At 37.2% G+C, this 15,157-nt stretch overlaps 1 protein-coding gene across 1 annotated transcript; it reads left to right on the top strand.

Moving 5' to 3' along the window:
* The first annotated feature begins 1,025 nt into the window (after positions 1-1,025).
* Positions 1,026-4,943, top strand: LOC105975894 (calcium-dependent mitochondrial ATP-magnesium/phosphate carrier protein 2). Its single transcript, XM_013001134.2, has 4 exons — positions 1,026-1,910; positions 3,079-3,852; positions 4,267-4,357; positions 4,449-4,943. Exons 1-4 carry the CDS (start codon positions 1,430-1,432, stop codon positions 4,624-4,626), a joined length of 1,524 nt encoding a protein of 507 aa, XP_012856588.1. The 5' UTR covers positions 1,026-1,429; the 3' UTR covers positions 4,627-4,943.
* Positions 4,944-15,157: the final 10,214 nt, after the last annotated feature.

The following is a 15,157-nucleotide window of genomic DNA, read 5'->3' as shown; positions in this document are numbered from 1 at the left end:
TATTTTTTGAATTTTTAAGATCTTTCTAAAAATAATTACTAAACATTTTAAAAAAGTTTATAAACTTCTATATTTTAAATATCTCATATGCTTTTTATAAGCTTTAAAAAACGCACCAAATAATATTAGTGACATTTAGGTACACATTAGGTATGTCTGAAGTTGCCTAATTATCAAGATTTGGTTATAACTTAATAGGGTAAATTATAAAAATCCCCTTAATTTAGACTAAATTATAAAAAATATCTCACGACCCATGTATTCGTAATTACCAATACTCCCCTAACGTTTGTTTCCGTCTTACATCGACCTTTATACGTTGTGATTCTTCACAAAATCTTTTAGATTCAATATTTTCCAAAAAATGTTGATTCTACCCATTCAAACGTGACATTTCTTTATGCTACTTTTAATAGACAACAAAATTACTTTAAGAGGGGTAATGATAATACTAAAAAGTTGTGAGTATTTTATTTACAAAGAATAAAGATTTCATGTAAACGCACCATAAGGATACTTTTTGCCTTTAACAAGTAACATAAGGAAATATCACGAATGTAGGGATAAAATCAATATTTTTCGTGAAATATTCCATGCAATAAAAACGATTCCGTAAAAAAAATATACCCTAAGGGGGTCGATGTGAAATGAAAACAAACATTCGGAGGATTTTAATAATTACAGACAGGTGGGGGTGTTTTCGTAATCTAATCTAAGTTTAGGAGGATTTTCGTAATTTACCCTAACTTATAACTTCATTAAAAATAGCTAAAAAAAAAAGGTCAAAGTCAAACTTAAGAAAATATACACAAAAAAAGAGTTTTTTCACTTTTGACAACTTCCTTCCATTTCAATCTTTTTACATCATTCTTATTTTTTTCTTTTTTCTGGTAAAAAAAAACCAATGCAAATGGACACTAAACTAAATTCTGTTCAAAATTTAGAGAGGGGCCCCTTAAATTACACTAAATTGAAGTAACGCCCCTCGTAATAAATACGCGTTGCTTTTTTATATTCTCTTCTCTGCTTTAAGTTGCAGATCAAAATATATTAACATAAAAAAAAAAAAAAAAAAAAACCAAATTTTTTTTTTTTGACAGTAAAAAAACCAAATTAATTAAATCAAAAATCATAAAAGATAATAAATAAATAAAATTTAAAAACCCGAGACTGCTCCAATTAATTATCCGGATCATCTTGTTGAAGATCCTGTCCAAATATTCCTTCTTCTTCTTTTCTCAATCTCCATTAACCCAATCTTCTCTCTCACACACAAACACACACACAACTTCCCACTCTCTCTCTACACAGATCCGAACCAGAGACCCGAGTATTCAATCATGCGGTGATTTTTTTTGTTTTCAAATCCCCAATTTTTAATTGATTTCGAGCCCCAATTTTTTAATTGATTTCGAGCCCCAATTTATTGATGTCTGCGGGTGTGGAGGAGCGGCATGCGAGCTTCCCAGCACCAGCTTCTGCTGCTTCTGCAACAATGGCGCCCGGACCCAAGGATCCGCAGACCGGGTCCGGATGCTGCAACCCGGTTAAGAAGCCCGGACCCGTTTCGCTGGACCACGTGCTCTCCGCGCTGCGGGAGACGAAGGAGGAGCGGGAATCGAGGATTCGGAGTTTGTTCGGGTTCTTCGACTCGAACAACGCCGGGTATTTGGATTCCGCCCTAATCGAGAAGGGGCTATCGGCGATGCAAATCCCGGCCGATTACAAGTTCGCGAAGGAATTGCTGTCGGTGTGCGACGCGAATCGGGACGGTAGGGTTGATTATCAGGAGTTCAGAAAGTACATGGATGATAAGGAGCTGGAATTGTACAGGATTTTTCAGGCGATCGATGTTGAGCACAATGGCTGTATTCTGCCCGAGGAGCTGTGGGATGCTCTTGTTAAGGCTGGTATTTATTCTCTCATCTCACTGCAGGATTTAATAATTTCGTTGCGTGTGTGTCGATTAATTTGAGTCGGAGACTGATTCGATGGAGGTTTCGGGTTTTGAGAAAGCACTGCATTTACATTAGAATTGATTGTGAAAAAGCACCTATCTAAACTCCTCACTGAAGTTGTAGTAGTAGTGTATCGATTGAAATTTGAAACCCTCCCCCGTTTGATTTCCCTTTTTACTTTATTTTGTTTAGTTCGTTGTGTGTGTCGATGGTTTGAATCGGGGACTGCTTCGATGGAGGTTTGGGGTTTTGAGAAAGACTGCATTTACATTAGGATTGAGTTTTGTATGTTTGATCTTGCAAGTATGCGAGAAATGCAGCTACGATTGTTGTCGGTTTCTTCTTGAATTGTTTTTAGAACGCGTAGAAAAAAAATTGAATTTGAGATTATGTCGGATTACGATTGGGAGTAAGCAATGTGTTTGTGTATGTTTTGCGATTGATGAGAAGTGATTCGTATGAGTTGTTTCTTTAGTGACCCATTGCCTTGTTTGTGTTGTCTTGCCGTGCAATATTTGTATTTAATATATGTAGAGACATTCGAGCGTACACACACCCACACACACACTAGCATGTAGAACAAATATGTTTGTGATACTTAAAGATGGAAATGAACGGGGCGTATCCGCATTGCAACTTATGCTTGTTTGAGTGCTTAAAGAGACAATTTTATACATGATATGCATATTGTTCAATTAGAACTGTGAAGAAACATAAAAAATGGTGGAACAAATTGGTTTTAGCATTGGTTAAAACTCTAGAAATTGGTTAGTGTTTCTTAATATGTTGGAAAAGGAATATGCTTAAATTGATTCTTTAACATATTTCTGTATCCCGGTGCTTCTCAACATTGTAAATTGGGTTATTTATTTAATCAAATTTGTCTGGCATTTGTCTGTCTTGTTCCGACTCACATAAGAATATATTAGTTGCTTTTGGCGGATCACTTACTAGCTATTTATTTAGCATGTTAGAATCCTTTCGTTTATTTTCTTTATGTTAAGTTGGACCGGACCATCTTTGAACTCGGTTGATTAATCACAGATTTACTTTACTATTTTCATTTTCGGCTTCTACTAGTCTACATTTGCTACAAGTCATATTAGTTCATCTTTTGCAGGGATTGAACTAGACGACGACGAACTCGCAAGTTTTGTCGAACACGTGGACAAGGACAATAACGGAATTATAACTTTCGAGGAGTGGAGAGATTTTCTGCTTCTCTACCCACACGAAGCCACCATAGAGAACATCTACCGCTACTTCGAAAGGGTCTACCTAGTCGACATAGGCGAGCACGCCGTAATTCCCGAGGGCATAAGCAGACACGTCGATGCATCCAAGTACCTAATTGCTGGAGGAGTCGCCGGAGCTGCCTCTCGCACCGCCACAGCGCCGCTCGACCGCCTCAAAGTCATCCTCCAAGTCCAGACCACACGGGCCTCGATCGGGCCCGCAGTGCAGAGCATATGGAAAGAAGGCGGCCTTTTAGGGTTTTTCAGAGGGAACGGGATAAATGTGTTGAAGGTTGCACCGGAGAGTGCCATTAAGTTTTATACTTACGAGAAGCTGAAGAGTGTGATCGGAGATTCGAACGGCGATATAGGGACTTTAGGGCGGCTTGCCTCCGGTGGACTCGCCGGAGCGGTGGCTCAGACTTCGATTTATCCGATGGATCTTGTGAAGACGAGGTTGCAGACTTACGTTTGTGAGAGTGGGAAAGTTCCGAATTTGGGGAAATTGTCGAGGGAAATATGGGTTAAAGAGGGGCCGAGAGCACTTTATAAAGGGCTGATTCCGTCTCTTCTTGGAATTATTCCTTACGCGGGAATTGATTTGGCTGCGTACGAGACGTTGAAAGATATGTCCAGAAAACATATCCTTCAAGATGGAGGTATGTATGATCTTATATAATTTGTACTCGTTAGCCGTTCTATTTACTAGTTGATTGTTTTATGTTCATTGTTAGAAACATAGGCCTCGTTTGATTGCGGGCTTCAACTTCTACAGTGTCCTCCAACAAGTTTGAATCTTGTAAACCGAACATGTAACTTAATTCAACTATTTAGTCAATAGGACTTATTAGCCATAACCAAATTCGGCCATAATATATATAGAGGTGGGGAAAGGGTCGAAGGAATTACTTCTTCTCTAAGACAGACACAAATCTCAAATCTCGTGACTAAGATAGACACAAATTCGTAACATAAATAGAGAGGCGTAAATATCTTGTAAAACATTTATTTTAATGAGATGCAAATCATTTTTGTCGGACCGTTTTTTAAAATATAGACATTCGTTTGTGCAGAACCCGGTCCTCTAGTGCAGCTAAGTTGTGGGACAGTTTCAGGAGCTCTCGGAGCGACATGTGTTTATCCGTTACAGGTTGTAAGAACAAGGTAATGCACATATACCAAAAAAATTTAAATCTATTATCATTCGGTATTTTAATTTGACAAGAGTTGCTCTTTTTCTTTTTTTCCTTTTCAGAATGCAAGCTGAACGTATTCGATGTAGCATGTCGGAAGTATTTAGGAGAACATTTCAAATGGAAGGTCTTCGGGGATTCTATAAAGGGATTTTCCCGAATCTTCTCAAAGTTGTACCCTCGGCAAGCATAACCTATCTCGTTTACGAAGCCATGAAAAAGAGTCTAGCACTCGACTAATTGATGATCGACACATGGCATTTCTTGATGATGATGATGATGATGATGATGATAAATGAATAAAAATAAAGTTATATATATTTGTCGAATTAGTGATCATTCTTGAGGTTGTTATACCTTGGATTTTGATTGTTCTAGAGGATAGCTTTAATCGGTTGAAGCTATCTTCTAGGATTTTAACTTACTAACAAGCATTAAGATTTTTAAGGATATATATATATATATGTTGTCTCTATATGTTGAGTAATACTAGGTACAAATTGGTGTATTCTTTTTGCCCTATAGGTACATACAAAAGAAATACCAAATCTGCGGAATTAGTTTTTTTTTTTCTTTCCTTTTTCCGGTTGTACTATCGTACACGGTAAGTTGTCGATGTATGGTTACTCTTTTTGGTGCATACGAAGAAGTTTAAAAAAAAAACCCGGGATTATTATTCTGCGTTTCTTGCATTATATAAGTTTGTGTTTAGAGTGTGGAATTGAAGGGATATTTCAATTGAGGAATGAATTTGAGACACTAGTTTGTAGTTTCAGGCTCGTTTGGTTGGAAAGATTATGCATGATTAATTAAATAACGGACATCAGTTTGATGTTTGTTAAATCCAATAACTTTCTGGGTCGATCCGTAAATACCTTTTAGAAAGTTTCTTTTTTGTTGGATGTTCTTCTTGGAGTTCGATAAAATAATCGGATTTTCATTAGATTATTTAAACTTATTTTGGCAACCAAATGAGACCTCATTGTTTTATGTGTATTACTATAAATGTTCTACAATTACTTTGGTTTGTATTACGAACTTTATTACGTAATCAATTAACTTATTGTGAATTTTAATTTTTAACCACTGATGGGGTTAAATAACCACTTACTAAACATACATACACATCGGTGTGTGTGATTATGTGCAGATCAACGGCTAATAATCACCCAAAGTATTTTACCGAGTTTAGCATCAAATAAACCTGTAGACAAGCGTTTTCAATATAAATAAATAAAGAAACAATAAATCTTCAATTATTGGTCCTTTTATATTGAGTGATCTTCTAAATCTGAGTGCAGTTAAATACTCAATAGATCTGTTATGAGATTTGAGGAAAGATTTCAATTGATTTTATAATACAGATTATAATAACTAAATAAAAATAAAGAGCATATAATTTAAAATACTTTGTAATAAAAAAAACATTCACGAATCAAGATAATCGTTTGTTCCGATACACAAAAAAATAGGGGAATATTTGTGAACTGTTTGAACTGGTTGTTCGTTGTTCAAGAATTCCCGGTATCTTGTACTCGCCGAACAGCATACATTTACCGACGCGTAAAGAAAGTATCTTTAAATCGAAAATTGCTAAAAATTTAATTCCTTTAATAAAAAAAACATCACTCCATCAAGAAATTACAAATGGCAAAAAACCAGTAAATAATCGAACAACACGAACATCATCAGTTATTATACAGTGGTTAATTAATCCGACAACATAAAAGCACACACACAACTCGAAAAAACACACACGAAGGTCGAAAAAAGACGAAAAAAACGAAAAATCCTGGAAGAAAGGCATAACCTTCCCTTTGCCTCTATTGACTTGCCTTAGCTTGTGCAATTCCATCCCTTCTTCTCACATTTCGAAGAACGAAAGAACGAAAACCAGTGCATACATACATATATACATACATACATATATGTTGTATGTATGTATGTATATATATAATATATATATGCATCATGTTACATGCATAATTTTTTCACAATATCTATATAAATAATCTTTCTTCTTCTTGTTTTTCTTCATCTTGATGTTGTTGTTCAAAGTAAATTTACTATACAAACCTTGTGTGTGTGTGTGTGTGTGTGTGTGTGTGTGTGTGTGTTATTAATAAGGTTTGTTGTGTGTGTTTTTGTTAGAAAGGAAAGGTATATAACCTTGTTGAAACCAACTAGTGATTCCCTCTTGAAAATATCTTCATCCAATACTAATTATTTATTTAATTTTCCAAGACATATATGTACATATATATTGACAATTAATTATGTATCTAATTATGAATGGTCCCCTCTTTTAGTTGTACTTATCCCACACTTAGCAAAATATTAATAATATTATATTAACTAATACAGATTAAATCTAATCTGTACTCCATGTGGATACAAAAGTTAAAGGAACTTTAGACATTATTGCATGAGGGAATTAAAATAAGGTCAAAAAAAGGCAAATCAAATGTTAAATTAGAGGTAATAATAATAATACGTATGTATAGTGACTATATTACAATGGTTGTACACGTACGCATGTTTACCCAATGTATACTATATATCTATTTTGGGTAAAATACAACCATCCATGATGTATGGTTAAATTACGAAAAAAACCCCTCTTGTTTGGATAATTACATCTACCCATCAACTATGAATCTTCTTACACCTCCATCCTTATGGTGTCAAATTCAACACAATCATCTAGATTTCGTAGAATGTGCTCTAGTTTGTACTCGTTTTGTGTAAAAATACAGTTTCTGATGCACCAAAATCTGATATATACAAGCCAAAAAACACATCTTATGATCATCTTGCTTCAAAATGTGGAGCTCGAATGGGATACAACGGGTACAAAAGTGATAATATTACATATAATCTAGAAGATTCCACTAAATTTGAAACCGCTAGGGTGGACGTATAAGAAGATTTATAATTGAGAGGTAATTGTAATTACCCAAACAAGAGGGGGGTTTTCATAATTTGACCATACCTCAGTAATGGTTGTCTACCTCTTTCTTGTTTTTGTGACGGAAATTTTCTCATCGTAGACCGGACTGTTGCGTTTTGACCCAAATGAATCGATGGTTCTAAAAACCATTTCAACTTAATTGTCTACCCATCAAGAGAGAGTCCGGTTGTATTTAACTTAAGGTTGTACTTAACTTAAGAGTCCACTATAAGGATCTGAAGAACTGATCATATCCGTAGGATCAAGGTTTTACAACCTGACTATTGACTTCTCGTTTAAATACTTCTTTCTCTCTCTCTCTCAATTTTTTCTGTTTTGCTCCTTCTGAAACCCTTCTCCTCTTCTCAATCACAACGTCCGTTTCTTGCTTCGTCAACCATGGGTAAAACCCCGCCGAACTCGGCATATTTTGACTCATTGGTGGTTCCTTCACCGATAACTTTTGACTTGGGCCCCTATTTAAAGTAGAAGGTGGACCTTAATTCTTCATCTACGTGAGATTTGGACCTTTGGTGAGTGGGTAAGCTTGTGTCCTTCGTTTTCGATCTTCCTTCAGTTTATGGCTAGGTTGAGAGAGAGAGAGTGACTCTGAAACGAGATTTGTTTTTTGGTATTATTCTTGGTGGTGTTGGTGGTGCTCCTTAGTGAATCTTTAGTATTAGATTTCGTATGGTTTGCAAGTTATTATACGAGAGTGTAGGTTTATCAGTGCACCTATATAGTTGGGTACGAGTTCCTCCGTTACCAACAAAAAAAAAATTGTTCCGCAATGGACGACCTAGTGGTTGGAGCAAATAAGCATGTGTCAATTGACGCAAATTCGAATCATCTTGCCAACAATCACTAAATCGAGCTTGTTACACATAGTTAAACTAATATGGTTTATATCTCATATAAATTTGCAAGCTATTATACGGAATACAGATTTACGAAATGCACTATATGATTGACGTGTATTACCAAAAAGTTAATAACACGACATATATAATATAAAATACATATTATAAATGTATAGGCATAAGACGCATCCAGAACACTCCAAAATATCATCTAGAAAAATCCTTAATAATAATAATAATAATAATAATAATAATAATAATAATAATAATAATAATATACTTTCAAACATTCAAATGCAAAAGGCTGACAAGTCTAGCACTTGAAATCAGAAGAATTGTGAATGTACAAAAGTACCATCGCCACTCACTTTATTTATTTTCTTTTGCAAAAATTTTTTGGTAATATAAGTTTGTTTAGCTAAAAATTAAATTAAAACATATATCCTTTTATTAATATTTATTATATTTAAATATTTTTTTTTTTTGCAAAAATAACATGAAATTAACTCTGTCTTGGGAAAAAAAAAGGGAAAAAAAAAGTCAACTTATAAATTAACTGGTTAAAATTAATTTATAATTACATTTTTCAACATTAATTAAAAAATAAAAAAAACAATTTTTTTTTCTTTTTCTAAAAGATCTTGCAATCGCCACGTCATTGTGGTGTCTTTATGTGGAGTACAATCACTTTGCACCGTCCGTTTGTCGACACCTCATTTTTTTCCAATTATTCCGTAGAATCCAAATATGATTATTATTATTAATTATTATTATCTAAAGTGGCAATAATTTAATTTCTTAGTGGGGAACATTATTTTGTTGTGTGACGAAAAGTACCCAAAACAGTGCCCAGTTGACTAATAAATACTATTTTTGGATAATTATTATTATTATTTTTCATTTTAATTTTTTTTAATTTTTTTTTAAATGTCTGATACACTTAAATTGAAATAAAGACCACTGAGAATATGAGCCCAGTGACTATGGTAACTAAGCCCAGCCCATCTATAGCCATTATTAGTTAAAATACCAATTTTAGCCTTTTAAAATAGCAAGAAATGAACTCGAGGTGAGTTTACTCGACAAAAGTTCGACGTCAAACTCAACAAATATGAACTCGACTTCTATTGTTCGAAAGCTCATGGTCCAATTGTTTAATTATATTTCTAATATAAGTGTATACTGGGCAAAAATTCGAGGATGGGGGGAAAAGTATGTTTCAAGCGGGCAAAGAGGTACTTAGTAAGGCCGTTCTTCAAGCGATTCACTCCTACATTATGAGTTGTTTTATGCTACCCCAAAATCTTCTCCAAGATATCGAAAAGGCAGTGAGACGCTTTTGGTGGGGTGATGGAGCGAATAGGAAGATGGCGTGGATTTCGTGGAATGCTTAATTTATGTAGGGACCAAATAATTGGGTGGACTCGGCTTTAGGGATCTCCGGTGTTTCAATATTGCACTCCTCTCGAAACAAGCGTCACGCTTATTAACGAAACCAAATCTTCTTCTTTCTCAAATCATGAAAGCGAAGTACTTTCTGAATGGTGATTTTTTTTCGGTGGAAGTTGGATAGCGCCCTTCGACGACATGGAGGAGTGTTTGGGGGGTCCGAGATTTTCTTCGTTCGGGAATTCGAAAACGGATTAGTAATGGAACAACAGCTTTGGTTTGGACCGAGCCATGGCTCACGGATAGCAGGGGCAGGCATATTTTTACACGTCAACCAAGTCATACATCGTTCCCGAATAAAGTTTTAGACTCCATCGATCACTCAACTCTTGGGATAACAACATTGTCGAGAATTATTTTTGGCCCGTTGATTGGGAACGGATAAGGGCGGTGCCGAACGGTAACACCAACATGGAGGATAAATGGATCTGGCATTTCACAAATCACGGCAATTTCACGGTCCGTTCTTACTATCACCATGTTATTTCACGGCAATCTGACCACACAAGGGACGGTACATCGAGTAGTGGGGAAGTTAAATCAAACTGAAAGTGAATTTGGAAGTTATCTCTCCCACCAAAGGCTAAATTGTTTGTTTGGCGCTGGAATTCGAACATTTTACCTACGCCATCTCTACTATTTCGACGGAGAATTGCGGCAATAGGACAGAAGAAACACCGATGCATGTTATTATGGAATGTGAAGGGGTTGATAATATATGGCGGGATTTCAAGATAATAAAAAATCACCCGGCTCTAGGATTGTCTACTTGGCAATGGGTTGAGAAATTACAAAAAACACCTCGACAAGGAATCCTTGAACATGGCCTTGGTGATTACTGTTAAGTGTATATTTTTACACTTTATCGTAACTTTTTATTTGAGCTTTTGGTGTGTTTTAACGATAATTGGTGCTTAAAAAGTTGATTTATTGTATTTTAGGTACAAATTGAAGAATTGGAAAAGTATGGGGTCAAAACTGCAATTTTGGCGAAAATATGGGTCAAAAGTGAAAATATCAAAATTCTGAAGAAACAAGGCTCGGACCCCCGTCCCAGTTTTAGGGCAAATTATGGGACCCCCGTCCCATACCCCGAAGTTGCGCAGTAAAGGGATTTTAATTGCACAAGGAAACTGCCTTCTTCCCCAAGTTCTTCATCCTATATAAGACCAAGCCAAGCACACAATTGGGGATCAATCTTTTTACGCAATTTGGAGAGCAACAAAGCAATAACGAATACGAAGAATTCGAAGACTCTAAGCATAGATTTATCGTTTATGACTTATTTTATTTGTGTTTTTCCTTTAATCATGAGTAGCTAAATTTCTTAGTTCTAGGATTTTATTTGGAACCCTATGTGGGATTTATGAACCCAATTCTATGATTTTATGCAAGTTTTAATTCCGGATTATTTCTTCTACTTGTTTTATTAAGTTCATGAAACTGGCCACTTTATGCGCTTTTATGTTATTGTTAATCGCATGAATCGGAAGATCGGGTTAATAATTAGAACCGTGGTAGAAGAGCCTTTGTGGTATTAACATAGGAATATAGTTAATCTCTTAGGTAGCCATTATTGAGATTTGTGCTTAATGCTGTGTTCTAGAATTAATTGCATAGGAATATAGTAATTGAATCTAGAGTACTAGAATCGTAATGCACGCGGAAGCGGGTTATGATTATTTTAGCATCTCAGGTTAATAATCCGGGTTAATTGCTTGCGTAATTGAAGGAATTGGGGGAATAATAATCACATAGGGGGAAGAATAAAATCCTAGGCTTGTCTACTTTGATTAATCTTCGTATTTTTAATTGCTTTCTTGTTTTTTGTGTTTTTAATTGCTTTAGTTTAATTTAGTTTATTAATCCTTTTTCGACTGTGTAGGGTGGGCTTGATAACAATTGGTAGAATTTAGCGTCTAGGATTAGATAGTTAAATATTCCCTGTGGGTTCGATATCCGGACTTAATAGTCCACTATATTACTTGTACGATACGTGCACTTGCGTGTAGGTAATCGACCAACAAGTTTTTGGCGCCGTTGCCGGGGACTATTTTAATTATTTATTTTATTCTAGCTCTAGATTTGAACAATTTTCACGATTCACCCATTTAATTTTCGTTTTATTTTATTTTTGTTTTAGGTATTGTGTATGCATAGAAGACTCGATCTTGCTAGAGAACCGTTTGATCCCGAAATCGAACGTACTTTTCGAGCGGCTAGGAGACTTCAACGCGAAAACAATATAATGGAGGACGAAGAATGCAGGGCCGCGGGTAATTTACTCGAGGCCAACGGAAACCAAGTCCAAGACCCTCTCCCTCAACTTCCAGCACAGCCAGCAGTGCGTCCACGGGCACTTCAAGACTACATAATCCCAACTCTAGACGGATTCCGCCCGAGCATCCAATATCCACCCATTGAGGCGCACAATTTTGAGATCAAGCAAGGCCTTTTGACGATGCTCCAAAATAACGGGCTATTTGGTGGGTTGGCAGGTGAAGATCCCCATCTTCACATTGTCAATTTTCTAGATACCTGTAATTCCCACCGTCAAAACGGCGTTTCCCAAGAGGCGCTTCAATTAATTCTCTTCAAGCACTCCCTACAAGGAAGAGCTCGCCAGTGGTTGATGTCCCAAGCCCCCCACTCTATCTCGTCGTGGCCTCAACTGCTCAACCTTTTCATGAAAGTCTATAGCTCACCCGAGAAGGACGAGAGAATCCGACGAGAAATTCACAATTTTGTCCAAGAGCAAGGCGAGCAATTATACGAGGCATGGGAGAGATTTAAAACTCTTTTGCGGCAGTGCCCAACACATGGAGTCGAACAATGGCGGCAAATCCACATCTTCTACCAAGGGATTAACGAGAATGCACGAACGGTCCTAGATGCATCTACCGGGGGGAATTTTATGAGTCAATCGATACCGGATGCTTTCATCATGTTGGATCAAATTGCTCAAAATCGGTTTGCCAAGTCAAGCGAGAGGACGGTTAGTGGAGCTAAGAAAGTTCCCGGAGTGTTGGAGTTAGATGCAATTACGGCCCTTCAAGCCCAAGTGACCCAAATTGCTCAACAAAATCAACTCCTTCTGCAGCACATCAAAGCAAGTCCGCCACAACAAGTCAAAGCAATCGATTCTCCATGTTGTGAAATTTGCGGTGGAAATCATTACACGCTCCAATGCCAACAAGATGTGGAGTCGCTCAACTACGTCAACAACGCGCCTCGTCAATTCCAAAATCAAGGGTGGAGATCGCAAGGGCAATATGGAGGAAATCAACAAAGCCAAGGATATCAAAGATCTCAAGGTCAATTCCAAAATCAAGCCCCTCCTCAACAAAGCTATCAAGGCAACAATCCACCGGCCCAAAAATCAAACACGGATGAGATATTGGCCCAATTCATGACCGCTACCCAAGCCTCGTTGCGAAATTTGGAGAATCAACTCGCTCAATTAGCTTTGAAGCAAGAGAACCGCCCGCCGGGAGCATTGCCATCGAATACGGAAGATCCTCGAAATCAAAAGTTCGAGACGTGCCAAGCTATCGATGTCAAGAGCGAAAAAATGGAAGAAATTCAAATCAAGCCGCAAGTCACTGTAGCCGAATGGGTCGAGCCAATCCCATATCCACAAAGATTGCTAACGAAAAAGATCGAGGTCGAGACATGCCAAGCAGTCACCTTGAAGAATGGCAAGAAATTGGCGGAAGCCCTACAAAAAGAAACACGGTAATCGAGAAGCCGAAAGTGAATGAGGAAAAAGAATCAACTCATGAAGAGCCACCATCAACGGTGCCTTCACAAGTCCCTCCAATTCCTTATCCTCAAAAGTTTATAAAGAAGAAGCTCGATGTTGAATATCAAAGATTTTTGGACAAGTTGAAGGAAATTCGCATAAATATTCCTTTCATTGAAGCACTTCAAAAGATGCCAAAGTGGGTGAAGTTCCTCAAGGACCTCGTGAAGAAAAGTAAGAAATTGCAAGGGAACGAGATGATCCAACTCACGGAACAAATTAGTGCAATTCTTACTCGGCCTCTTCCACAAAAACTCGGCGATCCAGGTAAGTTTACTATCCCTTGTACTATAGGAGGTAAAAATTTTAGATCGCTCATTGATTTAGGTGCTAGCATTAATCTTATGCCGTACTCTACTTTTAAAAATCTTGGGTTAGGAGAAATTGAACCGACGGCTATAACTCTTCAATTAGCCGATAGATCTTTAGTTTACCCAAAAGGTATTTTAGAGAATGTGCTAGTGAAAGTCAATAAATTTATCTTCCCTGTTGATTTCGTTATACTTGATATAGATGAGGATAGGGAGATACCTCTTATCGTAGGGAGACCGTTTTTAGCCACGTCGAAAACTCTCATTGATTGTGCTAGTGGTGATCTTACAATGACTGTGCATGATCAAACAATCAAATTCAATGTTTTTAGTGCTAATAAAAATCCATGTGATAATAATGATTGTTTTGCTATTGAGCTTATGGATTTTACAAATAATGAAACGTTTGATGTTTCGATCTTGGACAATGGGAAAGCATCTTTGAGTGCAGGAGATGATGGCGGAAACGGGAATCGGACGGAGCAAGTTTATTTCATGGACTCACTTTTAAATCCTCCGAGAGAAAGTCATGCGAGTCGAGGTATTAACGACGATGAGAATGCAAGGAAGATGTTGCCACCCAAAGGCTCGAGCAAGTCACGAGAGAAGGATGAGTCAAGCTATTGGGGTCGTAAGGAGAAAATCAAAAAGGAATTGCACAAAGGACAATTGGTGTTATTGTGCAAATCCCGTCTTTGGTTATTTCCAAGGAAGCGCAAATCAAAGTGGTCGCGGCCGTTTATTGTCCAAGAAATTCTTCCTCACGAGGTGGTCAAAATAAAGGAGCGAGATTCAAATCGTACGTTCAACGTGAAGCGGAGCCGGCTCAAATCGTATTGGGAAGCGAGTGAAGAAGGCCAAGTGACCTCGGTCACTTTTGCTTGAAAATAACGAAGCAACGTCCGGCTGAAGACTTTAAACTTAGCGCTTCTCGGGAGGCAACCCGAGTTTTATTGTTTTTCGTATTTTTCTTAAATTTTTCGTTCCGTTTTTAATATCATAAGCATGCATTCTAATTTATTATTTGAATTTTACTTTTCAGGGTCGAAAACGTAATCGAGGGTCGAGTCGGCTGTCCGAAAAAAAAAAAAAAAAAAAAAAAAAAAAAAAAAAAAAAAATTGTGCAGCACTGTATTTGGGACGGCCGTCCCAAAATATACCTTAAAAACGGGACGGCCGTCCCACAACCAGAAGGAACAAGTACCCTTGGACGGCCGTCCGAGTTTTAGCCTTAAAACCGGGACGGCCGTCCCCAAACCAGTGAGGGCAGACAAATTCTCGGACGGCCGTCCGAGAATTAGGCAAAAACGTGGGACGGCCGTCCGAGCTCAATAGGGGGCGTTTCAATTTTCAAAAATTAGATTTTCTCCCCCATTATTTCTTAAACCCTCCTCTTTCG

Source organism: Erythranthe guttata, chromosome 9 (assembly GCF_056151865.1).
Source record: "Erythranthe guttata isolate IM_541 chromosome 9, IM_541, whole genome shotgun sequence".
Classification (NCBI taxonomy): Eukaryota; Viridiplantae; Streptophyta; class Magnoliopsida; order Lamiales; family Phrymaceae; genus Erythranthe; species Erythranthe guttata.
This window is presented reverse-complemented; position numbering and strand designations above follow the sequence as displayed.

Bases quoted from the DNA above. Each gene is read 5' to 3' on its own strand.
- LOC105975894 (XM_013001134.2), top strand. From the start codon at position 1,430: ATGTCTGCGGGTGTGGAGGAGCGGCATGCGAGCTTCCCAGCACCAGCT. The intron at 3,853-4,266 runs GTATGTATGATC...TCGTTTGTGCAG, and splicing joins ACATATCCTTCAAGATGGAG to AACCCGGTCCTCTAGTGCAG. The intron at 4,358-4,448 runs GTAATGCACATA...TTTCCTTTTCAG, and splicing joins TTACAGGTTGTAAGAACAAG to AATGCAAGCTGAACGTATTC.